We start from the raw sequence: 23,476 nt of genomic DNA on the forward strand, positions 1-23,476 counted from the left end.
GAAAAGGTGGGCAGTGACCCGTTTCCAACCTGGCAATTATTGCAGCAGAGTCCGTCGCTACATTTCGAGCCTTGTGTCAGCGTGCACTTTTTACAGCAGTTCTCGCCCTCTCTTGCACACTCCTGTTACAAAAGAACAGCTTTTTTTTCTCACTACTAATTCACTCAAATGGCTAGTTCATGCAACATTTTTTTTTTTTTGGGTTGCCATTTTTTTTTTCATATTTATCTGTTTAGGAATTGTGTGGCTGATGAAAGCTCACCACTGGGCTGCCACAGTCACATTCCTCCCCGGACTCTACAAAGCCATTACCACATTCAGGAGGGTCCAGAAGCTTCAACAGAATCAAAAAAATATTTAAATAAATAAACAAAATAAATTAAAATAAATAAATATAAAATAAAAAAAGACCTCCAACGTTGAAACATTTGCCTCTACAATTTTAATTCACATAAATCTGAGTGGTGGTGAATAATGTACTGTGTAGGAGACATACTTTGAGGGGCTTGTTGAACAGACAGGTTCCTCCTCCACTGTTGAGGAAGTTGTAGTATTCCTCCACGTTGCAGTCGGAGAACCTCTTGGGCAGGTAGAAACTGTTTGGCACAACCACAGCATAAACAGGCCCGTACCATAAATGTCACCCATTTGTTTGAGAAATACTGGAGCTCCTTTCTACATTGTTACGCAACTAGCGTGTTGTAGTTTGTCAGAGTAATGAAGCTTAATGGATGCGGAAAACTGCAACTTGGACAGTTATTGTATCATTTGTATGATTCATCTTATGCGGTTTACTCCCAAGAGTGGTATCTATAAAATCCTGCAGCACTGGGACAATCTCAAGTACATTATTATTTACTTTTATCGAATCTATAGCCGCTATAGGATAACTGTAATGCTTCTTGTATTTACAAATCATGCTGGAAATATAAAAGATTGCTACTTTTCATTCTATCTTTGCTTTTCTCTCATATATAGACGGATACTCATCCACACATAGGAGATAAACCTGTGAAAAGAGAATACTGAGAGGAAGAAGTTAGGCTGTTCAGACATGCAGGCGCTGTGGAGTCAAAAAGAAGATGGCGTCCATGAACATGGCGGAGCTCGCTTATTGAATACATTGAAGTGTCTGAAATACCACTGAGTTGATTTGAGTAGGGAGACAGTAGAAGACAAGTGACAGAGTGCTCTGTCACGTGACTGACATTGCAGACAGTATCAATCGACTTACACATGGACAAGAAATGGATGATGAAAAGACCAAAGTGAAATTACCGACGTATAACGTCGGGCCACAACATTAGGTACACCTGCACAAGCTAAAATGGTTTTGGTTGAATGCTTTTGTGTCAGCATGATTCACAAACTGAATTGGGTCACCTTTTGCAGGCGCCTTATTAGGTATCCCTAATGAAGTGTCCACGTGATGGAGACTAGAATTATATAGATGAGCGTTCTTGTTCAATGAGCTGATGCCAAATACAGTCGGTATTGACAAAAGGAACATCAGACTGTATTTGTTCACATCATTTGAACAAACGTAGACGTTTGCTTGTGATGGCTGACAACCATTTTGCCAAGGCTTTGGGGTCAGAAGAGCATAAGCAATGTTCTAGTCAGGTTTCTGCTCACCTGCTGTCCCATTTGGGATAAAGGAAAAGCGCAACAGGTATTTAAGAGGGAGTATTGACATCAACGCACAACATAGAATCACAATGACACACAATTACATGTTTTGGTGGCGAACTAACTGCTAGACTTCAAAATGTAGTCATGGGCTGCCACCTAGTGGTGGCCTTTATAACTGCAGCAATTCTGCAGTATGAAATGACTGCTACCGTTGCGATATTCATGTTTTGTTTTTTGGACTTTCAGTTATGTCTTCGAGAACATTTTTACCTACCCAACATCATCCATGATGCAGCCTGACCAACGATCGTCACACTTGCACTCTCCTGAAGAAGAAAAAAAATCATTTATTATCATTTCATATCAGATCATTTATTAAAAAAAAAAAAAAACTACGTATCTTGAATTAGAGAAAAATCGGTGAAGAAATTGTGATTGCACGTCAATATATATCAGACGGGTTTTAAAGAATCGATTTAAATAGGACAAGGTACCATTAAGGATCCTCTTCTTATCCGAGAAGATGCCAATGTTCTGCCCCAGGGACTGAGCCAGCGTTATGGCCATCTCATCTGTTTTTCCATACTGATAAAGAGAGAGTACAACAACAAAAATATCGGATTAGTCTGGACATCATAAATCCAGCGGTCACGATTAGGATGCTCAGAGAAATAAACATGCCATCAGATGCACTTCGCTTACCTCATTGACACCGCCCCCTTTGGTGAGGGAGCAAACTCCTCCCATGTAGGAAGCCCCCCCCCAGCTGCTGTGAAAACGGTTCCCTCTGATAAGAGACAAATTGAATTAAAAACACGCCTCTAAAAAGTAAGCACTGTAAAAAAAAATGTCATTGTCCAAACACGGTAAAATATTCAACGATGAAAATAGCGCCACTCACGAGAATAGGTGTACGGAGTCGCATCGCTCCATGATGAAATCCTTGCGGTACTTCATAAATTCCCTCAGGGTCACCATGGGGTCGTCGTCAATGTTGAATTTGTTATCGGTGGACCACGTTTCCATGGCGACCAGCACAATGCGGGTGTTGAGCTGTTCCTTGAAAATCTGGACAAATCAAAGGAGATGATGGTTTCAGTGAGGTTTGCAAATTATTATTTTTTTTCCTGGAGGACAAAGGAGGATATTGAGACATGAAAATAATTCATCTCATTCTTAATCCTAATATTCATGCAAGTGAAAATTTAGATCAGCAGTGGGGAATTTTTTTTTCTCCCCAGTTAGGGGTCGTTTCAGTTTCCTAGTCGTCCGAGGGGCAAAATACGATGACGCATGATTAGTAAGTCTGTTTCATAACAGTTGAGCTGAGGTTTCCTTTGTTTCTAAGAACTGCATTGCAGGCCGGCTCAAATGCTTGCGATGGCTGTCTGCACTTTTTATGAGTTGACACAGCTGCGATTGGAGCCGTGGAAAGAAATTCAACTCTCACATGGAAATCAATGGCAACTTCATATGAGCTTTTTCAAGGGCGAGACAAAAAAGCTCGACCTTTCCCGGCTGAACTTCAAGAGGCGATCGGCTTTCGGTCGGTCGCGTTTCCATAGCGAAGTACGGAAATGAATGATCCTGCAGTGACATTCATGCTAGCGGAGGGAGTGGGCTTGTTTAAATTAGAAATCAGCGTGATGCGTGCTCAGTGCCGATGGCAGGAAGTGCTTGTGGTGAGCTTTGCCTGAGAGGATCAATACAGTTCTTACCATGTCAGCCATATTGACCACTGACTTAGCATAGTTATTGGTGTGGCCCACGGAGAGGCGATGCTTCTTGTACTGGAAAGGGAAAACAAGAAGGAACACATGAATGGAAAACATCTTGTGCAACTTCATTTGAAAATATATCAATCTAAATGTAGTTTGCTATTTTTTTATTATTATTATTTTCCCCAAAAAGGATCCTTAGGCTTGATTTTAATATTTCAGATTAATTGATTGCAATGAGAAAATGCAATGAGATTATTTTTATATATCGCTATGTATTTAAAAATATATATACATAAAATGAAGTCAAATGAGAAACCAAGCAAGCATGTACATATTCCAATACTTACCATTAAATGGTCATTGATCACCATCAACTCGATGTATTTGATCTCCTCTTCCACACTCCGTAACACGTGTGATGCCTGAAAATAATATTGTTAACAAAATATCATGTGAAGCTTGGCAACAACAAATCAAGTCGCAAGTGATGAAAGGTTTCTTTGCTACCATAGATAAAGTTTGTCCCCCCAAAAATAAAAACAGATGAGGAGTTTTCAGGGTATCTGAGAAATGACGATGATGACGCACAACGTAAATATTTTATGGGGAGGAAGTGGGGGAATGTGAAGAGCTGCTGAGTGGGAGGAAACTCTTCTCCTTTTAGTTTTGCAAACAAAAACGCATAAGAGGGGACACTGGCTAACTAACAAGCTACGTATCTTTATAAATTTAAATACCTGTCTCTTCTTTCTCCTGTGGACAAGTCGTGACCCAGGAAATGTTGGACTGGGGAAGGGCGGCTCAGGAAGGTTACCTAAAAGGAGGTCATTGATAGCAGTGGTCATATTTAAAATCAATGACTCATTTATTGTTCGCATTCAATCTTACCGTTGAGGAGGTCATGAAGTCCATCTGGTCCTCCATTTTTGTATATCAAGTGGACATCACTCTGAAGACAAAAAAAAAAGCAGATCTTCAATTCAAATGTCAAAACTATGAGGCACTAGGATACCTCGCCGTCATATTTTTTCTCAGTGAAATCCCTTGAAGAGGAATAGCCTGGAAATAGCACAATTAATGAGAACAATAAACCTGTTTCAAGCCAAGGTGAACATATATTGGCTTTTTTCTTTTTAGTACTCTTTTTACAGGACTCTAATGGCCTTGAATCAATTTAACAACTTGAAATTGAGTCGATTAGGTGGCTCTTTATCTCCAGTCTGTGCCTATTGTCCGCGAATAAACTGCTTTTATTGAGTTCCTTTTATATTGAATTTTTTACATGGTGGCTTTACACAAGAAACTAAGTAAAATTAACAACAGTAACATAAGTCAAATTCCCACCTAATTGAAATGTCAATTACAACATTTCAGGATACAAAACACCGACTAATAAAACTAAGTCTATCGTACCATTCTTTTAGTGCACTGCGTGATGACGTAATCTTAGTCATCCGCCTGCAGTTGGGGAAACTCCACCCTACTACTTCCTGTTTACGCCTCTTATGCTAATGCTAGCTAATATATTTCAATCGGACACTGATCTGCATTGCTGTAAAAAAAAAAAAAAGAATGACCCAATGTGACATACGGCAACTTTTGACGTAAACACTACCTGGCTCTTGGAAAATAAGGTACGAACCGAGTCGTTGAAACTCGATCGCGACCGTGGTTAGCATCAAAGATGTTCAAAGAGTTGAAGACTCAACAGGTTGCAGCGGTGCTAACTTGTTAGCAAACAGCCGGACTCAGAGTCGCGTTCGAGATAAGGAAGTTTTTAAAATAAGATCACTTATTTAGTCATACTTTAAGTAGTTTATTTATTTATTTTAAATTCTATACAATTTAAATAACATATTCTCCTGAAGTGAATATCAAGTGGAAAATCAATGTAGCCCACACAGCGTCTTGTGCCCGCTGTAAAAAGTAAAATGACAGACCTCGATTTAAGTGAAATCGATTGTGTTTTGTTCAGTGGGTCCTGGTGGACTTTCCCAGCAGCCTCCGCCCGCCCGCCCGCAGAACCCCTGTCACTGTTTGCTAATGAAATGAGAGCATTGTCTCGGGAGCTGTTGATATTAGGTCAACTACACTGCAGTGAATAGAAATACAAGAAGGGGGGCACAAAGGTAGGTCAGCCTCTGGCTCACTTCATTAGTGTTATTTTCCCATAAGGTGAGGGGATGAGTTAATTGGATAAATTAATAAAAGTTTATTTCTGTGCCGTTCTTAGTTTTGTGAGCGTGCCCCATTGACATGGACTAACAATGTGGCTGGAAATAGAATAAACAATGAAAAATACAACTGGACCATATTTCTTCAACAGGCCCTTTTTCCTTGGCTGCAGCACCTCCCAAAACCCAACCGCAATGTCGTGCCGGAACATCCACGCCACCAATGCCTTTGCCTTCATCATCGCTTTTGTGTCAGTGGCCGGCTTGGCCGTGGCGGCGTTGGTCCCTCAGTGGCGCGTAACCCGACTGGTCACCTTCAATCGCAACGCCAAGAACATCAGCGTATACGACGGGCTGTGGACAAAGTGCGTCAAGCAGGACGGATATTCGGGATGTTACTACTATGACGCAGAGGTACTGCTTGCTGGAGTTGCCAGTTTGTAAATCCAGCAGCCAAAATGCTAAATAGGCCTCTCTTGTTTGCAGTGGTACTCCAAAGTGGACCAGCTGGACCTGAGGCTGCTTCAGTTCTGCGTGCCGGCGGCTTTGGCTTTCGGCTCCGTGGCCTTGCTGCTGTGCATGGCCGGCATGTGTAAAACCTGCTGCTGCTCCGACAAGCCCGAACCGGACATCAAGAGCATCCGCTTCTTGGTGAACAGCGCCGGCTGTCACCTGGTGGCGGGCGCGTTTCTCTTCCTGGGCGGCGCCGTTGCCATCCCGCCCTCCATTTGGTTCCTGTTCGGCACCAAGGAGCTCAACAGGAGATACGCCAATATTTTCACAGACGGCTTTGCGCCGTACGTGTCCATCGGCTGCTCCGGGGGGTTGATCCTGGCTGCCTTGCTCATGTTCATGTGGTACTGCATGTGTAAGAAGCTGCCCTCGCCCTTCTGGTTGCCCCTTTCCTCTATGCCCTCCTCGGCGTCCACCCAGCTGCTCACGGCCAACGGATTACCGCCGTCTCCGATTTACGCTCCCCAGACCTTGCCGCCTCAGGCCTATCCTCCCACGGTGATTGACACGCAGCGTTACGTTCCCGCGCAGGGCTACATTCAAAGCGTGGCTGCCCCTGCGCCGGCGCAGGTGTACGTGTCTCAGATTTCGGCTCCTGATGGTTACGGGTCAGAGGTGGGCGGGACCCAAGCCTACAGCTACGCGCCATCACAGAGCTACGCGCCGTCACAGAGCTACGCGCCGTCTCAGAGCTACGCGCCGTCTCAGAGCTACGCGCCGTCTCAGAGCTACGCGCCGTCTCAGAGTTACGCAGCTAGCTACGCCGGCCACCGCTACTCTACCCGCTCGCGGATGTCCGCCATCGAGATTGACATTCCCGTCGTGACACAGTAAAAAAAACTTCCTTGCAGATCGAATCAATGTCATTACTCTTTGAGAGGTTCCCCTTAAATTAATATTACCACTTTCTTAAGGGGCTGATTAAAGAAGTGAGGGCCAGTCGAGCTTGCTGGATGTATTTTATATGAAGGAAAATGAAAGTCACTAAGGAGATGGGAATTTTGCAAGTTTTAGCCTTTGCAATTTGAAAATTCACAATGTCGATGTTAATTCGATTAATCGTTGTTTTTTTTAAATAATGTTACTTAAACATTTTCACAGAACTTTGGAGGTTCCACTTTTTGTCACAATTCTATAGAATAAACACTGTACGCCAACTGCTGTTACATTGAATGTGGAAGACTTAAACTGCTTGTCATCACTACTAAAATACTTAGCATAGACTTATTTGTAACATGAATCCACAGTTCATGTGATGTTGAAGAAAAAAACTGCACTAATTGTGAGTACTAACGTGTATCAACTGTGCCAATGTTCCTTTTTGTGTTTTATAATGTGTGTCTGTGTGAACGCTAATCTGAATATAACTGTATGGATGTAGAAGCTTGAAGTTCTAAACATTCCAAAACATGTTATATATTGTTATAGTGACCTAAGTATAGCATTTTTGACATTTTATTTTGTTACACACTAAATGAAATATTTTTTTTTCTACTCATTTTTTATCTTATTAAACACAAACTGTTATTGCAATTATGTTGTGTCTCTTCCCTTCCTTCCATGCAGTCTTAATTTGTAGAATGAATTCTAAATTGGGAGAGGTTGTATTAACACTAGTAGCCACAATATTAAGTACACCTGTATGATCCAAAAGAGCTGAAAGTAACTTATGTTGAGAGAACAGAAGTGCATCATACCGACAGCTATTTCTAATTTGGTTACTTTGAAGGGACAAAATGCTCAATTGAATTTACATCACTACAAATTCCAATAATGATTAGCCGTGTCAATAAATAAAGAGAGCATTCGGCTATGTTGAATGGATTTCATTTAACTGCTCGGCATCCCTAATGAATTGTCCGATGGGTGTACATGACTGTCAATCAAACATTGTTTTGCCCTGTTGAGCTGACAATAATGAAAGGCGCTCTATGATCTGATAAGAATCAATCCGTCTCGAGGGAAAGCAACATCGGCGATGAAGCTCTTACTTAAAATGCAGCTTTTCGCTCCTTGATCTTTGAAGTGAAGTGAGAATGTTCAATGAAGCAGCCTGCAGCACAACTCTGCTTCTTTGATATCGGCTCTTTTTTCAAAATCGTCAGTGGCCGATGATTTTTAAATGATTTAAAGTGCAACAAATGCCGACAGACCACTGTCTTCTTTGTCTTAGTCGACGAGAAGCACGTACGCAGCGTGTGGGCAATGGTTGGGGGATTAAATCTCAAAACACAGATGGCTTTTCATATGTTGTTGGGCGAGAAAGAAACAGGGGGCGGGGCTTAGGTTGCCATGGGAGACGGCATCTTGCTGAAGATGCAGACGGCTGGCTGGCTGGCCGGTGAATACAATGCAACCAAGTGTAAACATGCTGCCCGAATGAGCAGAGACACGGGAGACCTCCCCCCTCAATATTATCATACAATCGGCTAAAAAATAAACCTAGTTGGCACGTCAAGCAAGTACCCCCCTCTTAGTCACAACCTGCCAGCATCACCCCCAAATACGCCATGGTAACAGCATGTGAAAAATTTCCATCCCCCACATCCAGCCTGCTTGGGTCACATGATGTGCTTTGTCACCTCACAATTTACAACAGCCAAATGTCGCCTTTCAACATTGCAAGTAATAATGGATACTCACAGGAAAAAAGAATCAGATTGTAACAAAACTACCGTAACTGGAATCTTTCTCTGTTAAACGCAATCTGTTCTAGCCCTCTGCCACAAAATGACATTTAGGCCTTTATAAGATTGTGCGTCATAAAGACAGGCAGCAATAACAAAATGATTATGAATGATAAATTAGAATTAATTTGCCACACTTTTTGCTACAATCAATTCAATGGACATTGTGCAGCTCTTCCTGGTGTGCGCGCCTTGGCCACTAGGGGGCAGTATACATTGTCAAGAGTAAGGCGCATTTCAAACTCAGGGTAACTCAATCTGCATCATAAAACATTTAAAGGCAATATCCATCCGTCCATTATCCAAACCGCTTCATTTAAAGGCAAAATACAACTTTTGAAGGCAACAAAATAAAAATGACCCTAAAAAGCTGAAAGCTGAATAAGAACTCAAGTTAAAGAGCATCTAGCATTCTCATCATTTTGCCTATTTCAGCTGACCAGCTGCAAGTTGTGCTGAAATGTTCTCCGAGGCACAGTTGAGCAAGCAGAGTTGTCGAAAAACCTCCGAGCATATGCTATTTTGCGCTTGTGCGTGCCAACGCTCTCTTTCCTCACAGTGTGCGCCATCACACTATGCACCTGCCCACCCGTGGGAACACCTGACAATATGCACCTGCTGCTTAAGTGCTGGCTAATGTACTTTAATGGTGCGCGAGCGTGTCAACGTTAGACGTCGGCAATTTTAATTCTCGATAGAAATTGACCCCGGCAGCATTTTGTGGACGTATCTGCCACGGCGGCAGACGAAAGGGGGAAGAAAAAAAACAGGCAGATGGATTTGCAATATGGCCGACACGCCTCCTCCTGCTGTGATTTCTACTTTGACTAAAGCGTGTCACAGCCGTCGAGTTGACGGCGCATTGCTGATACTGACGGAAAGTGACTCGAACGACGTGAACAGAAAAGAAGGCTCAGAAGATTTTAGAGCGGGGTGTGTTGAAACTAAAACAGGCCCCTAGAGGGAATCCACGCAGTTCTAAAAACAAATCAAACCTCAGAGGAACTGGTAGTCTAATTGACTAATTAACTATTTGAGTCACAGAGGTGTCAGCCCCCCCCAAAATGAGAATGGTACCTCCCATCTGTTTGTCATCCTCCATAAAGCAGAACAAAATGTGCCAACTGACAAACAGATGGACAACTACATCTTTTTTGAACATCACATTCACCTCCGCTTGCCCTTCCGCTGCGTCTCATTTGCGGCCGTTATCGTCCGACCTTGAGCGTTTTGTGGTACAGCCATTAAATCTGTCATAAGGGCTAAGTATGGACAAGCCAAAGTTCTTTTCCTCTTTTTTTTTTTTATCTCGTCTCCTTTCTGCTTATGAACAGCAAAACGACTGACTACATCTCCCGGATATTTTAATTAGAGCAGACACACACGGAGAATGTGAGTCTCCGGGCGTCTGGAGGCAATCTCAAATCCGTCCTCTCCTTTCGACCATAATGCCTTTAATCGTTATTATCTAATTAGCGGAAGGCTCCTTTGTAACAGAGAGCATTGCTTTGTCCAGAGTTTGCGAGAAGATTGGCAAAGCCTCACATATGTAAGTGACTTTTGTCTCACGATCCTCTCAAGACAATATCTGAGCCCAGTTTGAAATCCCGTAATCCCATTCAATCCCACCATCCCAGGACGAATTATTCAATCAATACGTGTTGGGAAGAGATGACGACACTTACGTGGTTACCGCCGCCAGCTCCTCCAGGTTCGATCAGATACGTGTGATTGCCGTCAAAAAACATCCCGCTGAAAAAGAGCGAAGGAATAAAAAGCAGTTTGTTATTATATCGTTGAAAATTCAGATTCAATGATTTAAGAAAAAATTTGAAATCAAATCAAATAACTTCCAGAGGGTCACTGAACGGAGCACTCTTTTTAAAAAGTCATAAATGAATTTCTCAGCTGTGTTCAAAGTCTTTGCTGTAAAGCCCACGAGCACACCAAGTGACCGCGCCATGTCCGTTAATTAACTTTATCTCGAGCTTTTAGGAGATTGCCTGTGTCAAAAGCCGCAAAGTCGGGAAGGTTGAACCCGTGTGCGTAATCTGACTATTGCCTTTTAATCCTCAAAGTGTTGAAATGAGAACTAAAAGCGATCTAGTATTTAGCTACCTAAATCCACGTTATTCACTCAATTCAATGAAATATGGATTTATAATATATATTTTTTAAATTCTCACATTTATTAAGGCTCTTTAAAGGACATTTGAGACCATTTCGAAACAATGTACACAAATCGCACACGTGGTTTGTGTAAACACAACACTTGACTCACTGCCAAAAAATACCTGGCAGTTGTGGGACAGGCGAATAAAATATACTCCGGTTCACACTGGAGCTTGAGAAACAGCATTAAAAGCAACCTTGCAGGTCAAGTTGGATGTTTGAAAATCTGAAATTTTCAATCCAACTTTTTCCTCAAGGCTACTTTTGTGCACATTTTGCTATGGTAGCTAATTTATTGCACAGTAAGCAGATGAATATGACATATGATAGTTTTGCAATGTGTATTGGCACGCTGGAAACAAACTTGAACGATTTTCATCTGAGATGACTGCTGAAGTTGGAGAGCATTATCTGTCTGTATGCAGTTGAGATCTATTATTGCGGCGCGGGCTTAAGTTTCTCTCGTGTGTGTGTGTGTGTTGTGTGTGTGCAGGATGTATATTATGGTAAATACCTGAGACGGTTGATGGGAAGTACACTAAGATGTCTGACACACAAATAAACGGCGCAGCAATTAGATTGGAATGCGCAGAAATAATTAAAAAAGACAAATTGAATGAAATCCAATATATGATTTGCTCGGGTGAGAACTTTGAAGAATGTGAATGTTATTAAAGAGCTCCGAATTTGCACACGGCATAATTAGATTTTTCCGATGGGCGTTGATGAGTTCTCGAACGTTTGAAAATGTACTCGAAACCTCCTCAGTGTCACAAAAACAAATGCAGGGATGCAAATGACTTAATTAAATCAGAACATGTTAATTTTTTTGTGTAGCGATGACTTATTCAATCTGCAATTGTCCAGACGTGATGACTAAACATGAATTAAAATGCAGCTTTCAATATGAAATTCCCTCACACTTGTAATGAGTCACATCAACGGACATTTTTGTGCTGGAAATCTATACACACATCCAGGCTTCAAGTGTTTATTGAGACCTGGCAAAAATATATATTAATATTCTTGTTAAATGTTTCTCAATCTAATTTTCACGACTGTAGCTACCAAACAGAGATGATTTGTACTACCTGCCTGATTTCAAATGTTAAAAAAAAAAAAAAGCAGAAGCCGTCCTGATTGAATCAGCATTGATGTCATTGCTAAATGGGAATATGACGCAATATTTGATGTACTCACTGTAGGCCATGACAAGTGGAGAGGGCGGCGAAGGAGTGAGGAATGTCTCTGACTTTCCCCTGGTAGTAGCAGTGCTCTCCTCCCTGTGAACAGAAACACGGGATTACACATTACACATTACACATTCAGTCCCGAAATATATTTCATATCAACGATGCCTTCGATGCGGGCCTCATCGCAATCGGGTCATCGAATTAGTTATTTTTGATACAACAGTTTAAATTATTATTTTAATCACGATAATTAAATATTTAATTTTCATTTACATATATTTATTTGTATAATTATATTTATAATTTATATTTAAGAACAAAAATATATGATTCTAAAACATATTATTGATAATTCTACATTTGTATTAGTTATTCCGTTTGAAGCACTACTTGTCTGGGTGTCTCATCACCCCTCCCCACTTGAACGCATCTTCTCCGTCTTTACTTCCAACGTTCTCTTGCTTCCCTGCAACTACGTAAACACGTTCATTTTGCAGAAGAAGAAAGTCTACATGGTCTAAGTGCTCGACGGGAACGTCTCTTCCCTGCTTGCTTCCTCGCTGCCTATTAGTAAGGCAGGAAGCCGGCCCAACTGACTCCCCTAGGAAACTCAGCTTTTATCAGGATCAATTACCGCCATGATGCAGCGCATAGCGACGCAGCGCACCGCAATACGCCCGCCTGGTTTACGCCATTAAAAGTATGCTGGACATGCTAGGACATTCAAATCTTGTGTCCGACACCACATTCCTGAATAGTGGCCAGTGAGTGCCATAAGGAAGTGGCAGTCCTTCAGTGATTCTAGCATATATATATATATATTTTTTTTTTACTGAACATATAAAATGTTGTGTACTGTAGTGTAGTGACGGTGATAACAAAATGTCAAATGTGACCTTTTCATAGCTGCAGGGTAAACACGGAGACTAATTAAATATAATCGATTATGGCCGCGTTCCATTGAGGTGGGGCAAGGGCTAATAATGTACACGCTGGCACTATCCAGACAGAAATTGAGCAATACTTCAGAAAGGCTGTCACTATTGCCAAGCATTCACATTGAACAGCATCAGTGAGCTAAAAGCGTCGTCATCAATGTCTGATTGAAATGGTATCGGTGTTGTAGTATTGCAGCATTTTTAAAAGTATAGCTGTACAATATTGGCGGACATCGGTGCAGGCATACTTATGTTAGTATAATTTTATGTTTAAGTGCATATTTTGTGATATGACATGAATTTTAGTTGGAATAGGGTAGAAGAAGACAAAAAGAATGATTTGCAGAATCTTACAGCAGTGACAACCGTCTTCCCTTTCGCTGACAAATGCTTCTCCACGTATTCTGAAGATAGCAGATCACTGGAAGAGAAAAGACCAAGGAGAAAAAAAAAAAAGTCACATAAAGTCACAAAATGTGTGATTATTATTCGAGTCTCACTCTCTAGTGAATTTTATGTAACAATCGTACTCTGTCTGCGCATTTCAAAGCATAGGCTCGGCTAATTATGACCACTGAGGAGACATGAGGCTATTTCCAGACCGCAAACACAATTAAACAAACGTGTGTGCGTGTGTCTGCAAGTGTGTGCGTGTTTAACATTGTACCGAAGGACGAATAAAGGTTGCGGGGGGGTAAAAAAAAAAGGCCACACTGGCAGAAGAGGAAGGGAAGAGGAAATAAATTGAGAGGGTAAGCAAGACGAAGACTGTGAAATTAGTGTGTGCGTGTTAGCTTGTGTGTGTGTTAGCTTGTGCGCATGTGTGTATGCTTTCTCAACAGCAAGTATCCCAGAGGACATACACACAAACACACACACGTACCACCTGAGACAAAGCCGTATAGCGTTAATGAACATTATCCTGCAGAGGCTCACTTTTGCAACTTGCTCCATCCGTGTGCGGCATCACACTTAAATGTCGCTCCGCCATGTTTGCTTGGGCTCCACTAATTGACCCGAGTCTGCAGAACTCTCCTGAGTTTATATTCAATTAGCATTTCCTTAATGTATTCTGGCCTCAAAGCATTCAGTGATTTATAGAGCAGTAGCAGAATTTTCAAATCAATTCTACAGCTGTCTCGAGATGTTAGCTGACGTGAAGTTTAGTTTGACCTCATAGGCATTTTTCTTTTCTCTCCCAGGAAAAAAAAGTGATTCAACTCCAAATTGTACCACTTAGGGGATATTCGACAAAGATATCACTATGCCAAAAAGTATCAGAGCCAAGGTGTATGAGTAGTTTTCTGCCTCACAACAACACGCACAGGAAATAAGACTCCTCCATAAGACTAATGGTCGCGTCGGGTAATAAAAACACAGGAGAGGCGGGAGGTAAAATGGAAAGATGGAGCAATGGCCATCACGGGGGGGGAATAAAGAGGCGGCGAATGTTAACGAGAGGTGGGTGCCAATACAGACCTCGGGGCTCTAACCGAGATCCCATCATGCACCGCTTCAAGGTACTTTTGGGAAAAAAACACGGCATCACGATGATGCACATTAAAGTCACGATTGGACGACAGGAGAAAAGTTTCACGGGTGACCCCGACTGTGATGAAGACATGATCTGTAGGTCAAAGGCGAGCTGTTAGCCTTTGTTCTGCTGGGATGTGTGTTTAAGATTCACAGCTTGTGATCTTTATCCTCCACGCTGAGCCTACCCGGGGGGAGGGGGGGGAGCAAGAGGGAGCGCGACATTGCAACCGCAGACTGATAACACATTGCAGATTTCATTCTTGGAGGATTTAAATAATTTACTAGACAAAGAAACAAAACTCAAGCCCTTGTTCACACTCGGCGGCCTCACCCCCCAAAACAGACACGACTTTCCTCGTGTTAGCATGCTGCTGAACAATGAAATAAGTTATTTGATTCATTTTAGGTTTTTTATTAATCAACCGATTCATTGGTCATTAGAATTTTATTCTGCCAAATATCGGAATTAGAATCGGCCTTTAATTAAAAAAAAAAAAAATGTTGCTGTATGCTAAATAAATGAGTTCATCCCTTATTGATTTTTTTCAAATTACTGAAAAAGAAATGAATAATCTCCAGTTTTTGTTCTTGTTCAATCAACCAATTACCAATTCCTGTTCTTACATCTTCATGTGTATAAACTCAGATTTTTTTCCTTTACGTTCCAATCTCTGTAGCACCACAGCCAAGTCTAAAAGAGCTATCAAAAGATGTCAGGGACCAGCCCAAAGCTGGAATTGGGTTACAAATCATCAGCAAAAGGTTTGCTGAGAAGGTGACAGTTTTTGCCGCAGAGTGGGTGACAGAAAAAAATAGACATAAAACTCCCTCAGTGTGGAGCTTCATAAAAACCTTCGACAGAAATCTTTTTTATTACTTTCCGTTTGTAAAACCACGTACGAGGTCGTGGAGTGTCAAACATAACCCACACATTCATCAACATCCTCGTTTGAGGTTTCTGGGGCAAATAATGACAAAAATAAACACACGCAATATCTCCCCTGCCGCGGAATTATATTTCACAGTCGGCCGCCAAAACACGTGCATTGCGGCACGTTTTAGTCGCTTTTGGCCGCCTCGCTTGGTGTGAGGCAGATTTCAGAAATGAATAATAAATGGCTGCCTCAAATAGACGCCTCCGTTTTCCCTATCAGGGGGAAAAAAAAGCGGCTTGTAAGTGGTCATTATTATCTGTTTTAATCACACATGAACAGAGTTGAGCCTATTTGCAGTTGCTAACCAAAACAGCAGCACCCAAGCCATAACTTATCACTTGACAAAAAGCACTTTCATAATATCTTTTCAACACTTATCCCCCACTCCGCTCAGTCGCCGCGGAAACGTCTTGCGTGTCGGCGCGCTTGTCATAGAATTTCCGACCAGACGCTCCGCCGCTCCGGTCGACAAACCATTCATAAGCAGGCACACGAGAGCCACTTGCGTCACGGATCCCGCTTTCGCGCCCCTTGAATGTCAGCCAGCCCACTCACGCTCCCGACGGGCAAAGAGTGAAAAAGAAATGTTGCACTCACAAGAGTATTTCATTGAAAGGTCGGGGAAAAATGAAGCAGGCGGGCGTCATCCTTCCTTTAAAACGCCACAACCTGATTTTCCCGACGTGCATGTCATCTTTTTTTTTTTTGTCCGCATAATTACATTCTCTAAGTGCATAATTAAGAGAATTGAACATCAAAATTGCACCTGTAGGCCACAAAAAAAGAGATTTCATTTATCTGCTGTTGCCTAAACTGCAGACAAAACTGAAGCTGCAGTGAAATTTCCCACTGCGGCTTCACTCGTGGCTCCATTTCCAAATACTAAGCTAATATGTCCGCAAGCTTTGGCTCTCGTCCCATTTCAAGTCCCAAACTTGGCCGCTCCGAAATGTGTTAGTTTATCACACAAGATTATTTGCCAACAGGCTTAACAAACCCCACCAAAAATATTTTGGGAGGCAATCACACTGCTGAGTGGTTTTAATCAGGAGAAAAATGCTCAAATTTGCCTTGATTACTGTTCTAAGTACACCCCGCTTAAAATTCGTTTCACATTTTGCCGCCAGGCACTCCATGGATAAAAAAGCACCAAAAAAAAAGGCAAGTTTGGCAGCATTGATGTGGAGCGATTGGCACCAAAGTGGAGCTAGCACCCTTTCATTGCGTCCACAAAAGTCTAATCATGGCAAACACACACACACACACACACACACTGCACTAGTCTTCCATGTATGGACTCAAGCACCAAAGTGGTGAACGTGCTGTGTCAGGCGGCCATAATGAGGAGTGGGGTGCTGATGGATGACAGGGTGAGGAGGGGGGTGGTGCTATGTTGGAAAGGTGGATGAGGAGAACAGAGGAGGGAGGGCCCGGGGTTCTCTTTGGGGATTTCTACAGCGACACACACCTAAACACCCCCACATCTAACCTCGCAATGAGGCCCCGATAAAGGTCTCCAGGCTATAATTCATTTACTCACTAATCAGGAATGCGTCACTTGGACACCGCTTGGGTGAAATAGTGTGCCCGCAAGTTAGCAAAAGTAAGCTTTTTTAGTAAGGCCAAATGATGATAAACAAGTTCCTACTAATTACAACAACTACAATTAGCATAATGGTGAGCGGTACAGTATTTACTTCTGTTTCTACTGTTTCCAAGCTTTTGTGTTAAAATATAGCTTTGCGTGGAAAGGATTTGTGGTAGCATCCAGAAATAAGCGCATGGAGCTAACCGTTGCATTATGTAGTATGACAACATGCAAGTGGCGTGCGTACAGTAAGCGGTGAAATCGCTCTCTGTTTTTATTTATTATGCAAAAGTGAGGAAGGCAGAAAGGTGGCTAAAAAAAGCCTTGAGGCTAATGCTAGGCTAAATCAACGCGGTTTCAAATTAGGAGTCGTAAGCTAAGCCGTGTTATGTAAGCGGAACAGTCTGATTTATTTTCTGCTTGTCTTTGCACACAATTAGGCGGCGTGGGATGTTGTTTATGTCGGCCATTTTTTTTTTTTAGCCCTGGTCTTAACACAACCGAGAAATAACACAGCTTATATCAACGTCTTAGTGTCATACCGAAAAGAAAAAAAAATACTGTTCACATAAACGAAATAAGATCTTGATTTTTTTACATTTTTAGTCATGTGCAAGTGTGGGTGTTTCTTCACATGATCCGATGACATGCTAGCTTGCTAAGGTATAGATGAGGGCGCTTACATAGGTTTCAAGGGACTCCTTTGAAGTAGCTACCTCCCCCAAGCATATAAATATACAAACACGGCGTCCACTCGAATTTCCCCATCTGCTGCTTCTCCACCCACACAGCAGCAGGACGAGAGGGTGCTTCAAAGACTTCCACATATCCTATACTTCTCATTTTTTCCGGTCTGTCTATACTCTGTTACGCTTCCACTTTGCATCCCCCTCACTCAAACACTTGCGTGTTTCTTTTCAATAAATCAGATCACGCCTTCGTTCAATCAATTATCAAGCGGGCAGCAGAGACAAGGATGGAGATACAAGTGGAAGAGGAAGATCATCATTGTATCAGTGTCACAAAAGCAGGTCGAGTGCATGATACAGACTTAAAAATAAAAATAAAAGTAAAGTAATTATGCTTATTTTTTTTGTCTGTCTAATCCCATTATTTTTCATTTTTGTACCTAATCTGATGTGAATATTCCGCCATGGTTTCAGCAAAGCTATATACATATATTAGAATTTTGGAGCTGATCACAAAAATAATATCAGCGTTGACCTTTGTAGGAAAATGTGCAGAATTGCAATTTCTTCTTCTCGGCGAGAGGATGTTAAAAAATCTCAGGCAATTTAACTCAGCGAGAAGAGCGTGTGGAATTAAATCAAAGAAAACGAGATGAATAATTCAGATGCCTTTGTTGTATCTCTAATTTCTCTTCTCTGATCATCTTTTAATATTCACCCCTTTTTATGTCTGTCTGGATATTTTCATCTGTGTTTTTTTTTAATTAGAACAACACTTACTGTGCTATCCATCCACATTATTTTTTTTAGCTACAAAACACACATTAATCAAACGGTCAAACCATGGGACGTTTACTTAGCCTTCTTTTTTTTTTTATGGGGTGGGGCACCAACACATACGTTTGACTAGGCCCCCACACTTTACATGAGTCCATCCCCCCCCCCCACCACCACATAAACACATGCTGACTGCACACACGCACGTGCACGCAAATGAATAATGCATTTAGCATTGGCGGTAAGCGTGCATTAGCATAAAGAGCATGACTGCGTGCAGGAAAGCTGACGCGACACTAGTAGGAATAACAACACACTGAGCGCCTGTCAGTGTCAACGCTGCACACAGGAGGGACGCCGGCCAGCTTGTTCCTGTTTTGTAACACTCGAGAGATGATGTAACAGCTAGAAGACAATCCGACCTGATGCTACTTCAAATGTGATGCAGGCATGGAGAACATTCTCTCTATCTGGGACCATTTTTAAAGTCATCTGAGGGCTTTCATCAAAATGTCATTTCCACCCTTGCATTTTTTCTTCCAACCCGAATATTTAGCATCCTTTCACAACAAATCATGATGGTTGTATTATGACCACCAGACAGTATGTAACATCAACCAAAAGTCCCAAAATACGTCGACATGTGCACACTACTCTTTAATCTTATCTATTATTCAGCAGCAGCGGGTGAAGAAAGAGTTGAATAGAGGGAGGAGATGTGTGTTTGGTTGAGGCTGATTAACAAAAAAAAAGAGGAGGGGGGGAGGCAACCCCCAATCTTTTCTGCTGGATCTTGTCCAATGAATGTAAATGCTGCAGCCGGTCGCAAAAAATGAAGGAGGCAGACAAAGACAACGATGGAGGGGGCGGCAGAGTCGTCCTTCCATGTAGACTTTGCATGTGTCCTTGTGCGCATATAGTGACAAAAATAAACACCGGGGCGTGTTTTGGAGATTTTGTTATTGACTGACAAAAGATGTTAGCTCTCCTGACGCCCAATCTAGTAAACAAAAATGATGTGTTCTATTAAAAAAAAAAAAAAAAATCAGTTCACGGATGACATTAAGGCACTAAAAGTAGGAAAGTGTCCCTCGTGAGAGATGGAAAAAGTAGGACTCGAAGTGGGACACACAGAGTGTCAAAACTATGCCACAGATTCGATAGCATACACACGACGACCAGTTATAACAATGCAGCAGGTCACACTTGTTTACTTGTCTTATTGACACCATCCAATAAATCAGTCGCTAAGTGAGATTTAAAAACGTGCAGAAATGACGAGGACCGTATTAGTCTCTTGATATTCACAGTGACACACGTTAAAGTGGCGCGTAAGAGTGACCGGTTGGAGGCTAATTCCCTTCTACGGTCATCTGGAAATGGGATTTCACTGGTATGTCTCCTTTTAAGATGATATTACGAGAACAGCGGATTACGCGGTAGAAGGACTCGTGTGTGTATTTGTGTCTGAGAGTTCATACCGATTCGAAACGTGCCAAGAAGACAGACTGACTATATCACACAAGGAGCTGCAGGTATTTGTCCAAAATATAAATTTTTCATCTTTCCTCAATGAAAAGAATGGAAATGTAATTAATTCGTTCCAGCCTCCACGAAAAAAACTAACATTTTAGTTGTCTTTTCCATTATGTGTTAGCATTAGCTTTGCCGTAGACTCTAGCAAATCCGTCATTCCAAAGGCAGCAAATCGCATACGCTGATTTGAAAAGAAAAGCAACTCGGCTGTGTTCACACCCACAACGGCGCAAATCATCCGTTTCCATCTTTTCGGATGAGTGTGAAAATTAGCAAAATAAAGTCTAGCCCATCCATGCACACCAGACTTACACCTGACACAAATTCCCACTTGTCCTCACCCTGTTGTAAAATTCTCGGCGACAACAAATACTTTATTACACCAGATGCTGACACCAATTAATTACCCCATTATCGGAATGTTAACGGCACTGAATGCGGGGGACCTCTGTCTAATAGAGGCCTAACAAACAGACAGTGATAAACACACAACCTTCTCGGAGAAGCTGAACTGTATAATGCTTTGTGTGCGGAAAGGAGGATGTGAAAGAATGAGAGTGCCAAGTCAAGAGTAAAGAGGGAGAGAGAGGAAAGTGAGTCGCTCCCTTTCCATCAGTGGTGATCGATATCAGCAGCGTCCGCTCCAGCCTTTACCGTAAATCAGCAACTATTATGATGGAGCCTCTCACTCACTCCCATAACAAACATGCACACACGTGCAAGAGAAAATGATTACCTAGTGGCTAAATAAGCACCGGCCAGCATCACATATTTGATTCTCACGCTAAAAGCAATCGCATTAACAAACGACTGACTTTGCTGGACGAGGAAGCGGGAGAAGATTTACGACAGCGGCTAAGTGCAAACGGCAAGAACGACTCACTGATTGAGCTCCACGTCCAAGGTGAACTTCCTGCCAAAAGCTTCCACTTGAAAGCTGGCCTGGGCCACGTGGTTCACCTGAAAGAGGACATGTGAGAAAGGACGGATCACTTTGGTTATTAGAATATTCACGGATCAGAGGGCACACAATGACGTGCGTGCGGCAGATAAAATGGACATCAATGTCCATTAAGACAAGGACCAAAAATGTTTAAAGTAGAATTATTGGCAATTGTTTTTTAATATTATTTATAGATGCTTGAGATCATGTAATTATCATGATCAGTATTGAGTGAATTCTTTTTGTTTTTTTAAATATTCACAATAATTTTGTGATGGGAAAATGAAGCTTCAACTTTGCTTCATAAATCAGATGCATTTTTGCCTCCTCTAGATGGTGCTGTTGTTTTTTTTTTTTTTTTTTTAAAAAAGGGGGTTTAAGAAGAATGGCAAGAGAAGTCAAAAAATACTACAACTGGTTCACGAAGCAGTTTTGAAGCTTCATTTTACCATCACTCCAATTGGTAGCAAATTCAATAAATATAAAAAAAAATGGCTTTATCGAATCTACACTGTACTGTCATTGTCAAAAAATACATTGATATTTAAGTCAATTAGGTCTTTTTTTTTTTAGAAGACTCATGCTCTGACAGTTTGATGTTCAAATCTTGTACAACATGCAAGACACATGTTTAAATTTTAAAGTGGTAATTCAACATCTCTGGTCTATAACACAAATGTGCATTACTGTGGTTGCATGAGTGTGATTGATTTGACTGAAGGTGGATTTTCATTCCTCTCGAGTGTTGGACGCAGATGGTGCACATGGCTTGATTCATTCATTCACTCACTCCACAGCCCTCTGGGTCAACGAGAACCCACCAGCAGTCATTCCGCTGGTCCCTCCCCCTCCTTCCACCCTTGTGCCGCCGGCTACCTTCATTACAATGTGGATGCAGCGTGAGCACAAGGGGGGGGAGGACCTCTTTTGAGGAGGTGCCCCCTGTGCTCACCCATGGGTGACCTCAGAGTGCAACATCCCCGAGGAGTGCAGCTTCTTTTGTTTGCTTCACTCAATGCATATATAAGTGGGTAAAATATATACTGTATATATGATCTAATCTAATCTGCAATATGAAACGTCGGATGGGAGGAGATAGCCGTAATTGTGTTCGGTATCATCCACTAACTCCGCCCTCGTTGATTTGCGAGTTGCAGCAGAGATGACTTTTCATACCACGCCGTCCAAAAGCGGAAACACATAGTGAGCAAATACACTCACGGGCTACTTTCATTTGCACGCTTTGTTTTCCCACCAAACAAGACGTTTTGCTCCTCCTCTGCCGGCGCTGTTGATGTTTGCGTCTGGGATTTAAAAATAGCCCAGAGCGTCTATAAATAACATCCTGCGTGTGTGACATGCTTTCAAAACCATTGGACAGGTTTGTTTTTAGATTTGTGGCGCTAAAAACAGACGATGGATAAGTGATCAAACTTTTTTCATGTGATGTCGCAGACTCTCATGGGAATTTGTGAACATCCGTCACAAATCTATTTTGGAGACAATTACTGTATAAGGAGATTGCAGCAAATTGGTTATTATGAACTCTAGCCTCACAAGCTTTTCAAGTGGGATAGTAACTTTTATACATTTATTCCAAATGGGCAGACATAGCTGAATGGTTCCTCAGCAGCTTTGCAAGAGATCAAGTCATGCAAAAAAAAAAAAAAAGTGAAAATCGTATTTGTATTAGTTCCGATATAATTTTGCAGTACTTTAACAATTTTACAAATTAGTCCTGCCAATTCAGTGTGCACAGGCTGCCTGATGCACTATTGAGCTGTCCAAGAATTGTGACCCCTAGTGGACAAGACGTACCATAGCAACTTGTGGCATTTGTATGCTCATGAAAGTTGTAAAATTAAATCGTTTTCTTAGAGCTGATGCTTTTATAATAAGACTAATTGTCATCATTATCCTCCATTATCAGCTCTGCGTGTAGTGAAAGGTTAATCATACATGGGAAAAATAAATATGACTTCTAATGTATTATGGAATGATTGATGTTTATCGTTTTGTTTTTCTCATCAATATCTCAACATGAACACTCCCCCTCGTCGCAGGAATTCATGAGCATGACGTTGCCACATTCTAATGTTGTGTTGATATTTTTCTCACGTGTTTCCCGAGGACTAGAGGGGAATGCAGAACAATAAACAAGCGCGACTTCCACTCCCACCACCAACACCGAAGCGCGGCGTGTACCTGCGTGGATCCGGGGCTGCCCGTGACGCGCGTGCTGAGCTCATGGTGGCCGATCATGCTGTGGTTGTGTCTGCTGTAAAGCAGACGAACAGGCACCGTGTCCTCCTTCTTCTTGCCCAGCCGGGCGCCTTCTTTACGAGGCGTCTTGACGCTCGACCAAGCATCACCTGCACCGGCGAGGGGAAGACCACCCATTTTATTATTGTTGAAGACAAAAAGACACATCCACCCCCGTAT

The 23,476-nt window shown here is 42.0% G+C and overlaps 2 protein-coding genes across 6 annotated transcripts in view; one reads left to right on the plus strand and one right to left on the minus strand.

Annotated features, from left to right (window-relative positions):
* The window catches only part of adam22 (ADAM metallopeptidase domain 22), a 31,698-nt gene that overhangs the window by 6,840 nt on the left and 1,382 nt on the right, over positions 1–23,476 (minus strand). Inside the window, exons 3-18 of one of the 2 annotated variants that reach the window (XM_061289730.1) lie at positions 23,240–23,406; positions 20,975–21,051; positions 13,385–13,451; positions 12,100–12,182; positions 10,413–10,479; positions 4,242–4,302; positions 4,091–4,167; positions 3,701–3,775; positions 3,351–3,422; positions 2,534–2,700; positions 2,335–2,419; positions 2,127–2,217; positions 1,907–1,958; positions 497–596; positions 263–334; positions 30–122 (exon numbers count right to left, since the gene is read on the minus strand). In XM_061289730.1, coding sequence (XP_061145714.1) covers positions 30–122; positions 263–334; positions 497–596; positions 1,907–1,958; positions 2,127–2,217; positions 2,335–2,419; positions 2,534–2,700; positions 3,351–3,422; positions 3,701–3,775; positions 4,091–4,167; positions 4,242–4,302; positions 10,413–10,479; positions 12,100–12,182; positions 13,385–13,451; positions 20,975–21,051; positions 23,240–23,406 — 1,406 coding nt within the window. Of the gene's footprint in view, positions 1–29; positions 123–262; positions 335–496; positions 597–1,906; positions 1,959–2,126; positions 2,218–2,334; positions 2,420–2,533; positions 2,701–3,350; positions 3,423–3,700; positions 3,776–4,090; positions 4,168–4,241; positions 4,303–4,766; positions 4,787–10,412; positions 10,480–12,099; positions 12,183–13,384; positions 13,452–20,974; positions 21,052–23,239; positions 23,407–23,476 lie in introns of those variants that run through there. The other variant, XM_061289731.1, reaches the window with a different exon arrangement.
* Positions 4,831–7,573, plus strand: cldn12 (claudin 12). 4 transcript variants are annotated; one of them, XM_061289744.1, is made up of 4 exons: positions 4,833–4,987; positions 5,329–5,482; positions 5,680–5,941; positions 6,014–7,573. In XM_061289744.1, exons 3-4 carry the CDS (start codon positions 5,723–5,725, stop codon positions 6,872–6,874), a joined length of 1,080 nt encoding a protein of 359 aa, XP_061145728.1. In that variant the 5' UTR covers positions 4,833–4,987; positions 5,329–5,482; positions 5,680–5,722; the 3' UTR covers positions 6,875–7,573. The 4 variants fall into 4 exon arrangements, with proteins under 4 accessions (XP_061145727.1, XP_061145728.1, XP_061145730.1 ...); XM_061289746.1 differs by having other exon boundaries at positions 5,701–5,941; XM_061289743.1 differs by lacking the exon at positions 5,329–5,482 and having other exon boundaries at positions 4,831–4,987.

This window comes from Syngnathus typhle, linkage group LG10 (assembly GCF_033458585.1).
Source record: "Syngnathus typhle isolate RoL2023-S1 ecotype Sweden linkage group LG10, RoL_Styp_1.0, whole genome shotgun sequence".
Taxonomy (NCBI): domain Eukaryota; kingdom Metazoa; phylum Chordata; class Actinopteri; order Syngnathiformes; family Syngnathidae; genus Syngnathus; species Syngnathus typhle.

Excerpts from the sequence above, each read along its gene's own strand:
- cldn12 (XM_061289743.1), top strand. The coding sequence starts at position 5,723 with ATGTCGTGCCGGAACATCCACGCCACCAATGCCTTTGCCTTCATCATC. Across the intron at positions 5,942-6,013 it reads GTTACTACTATGACGCAGAG|TGGTACTCCAAAGTGGACCA; the intron begins GTACTGCTTGCT and ends TCTTGTTTGCAG.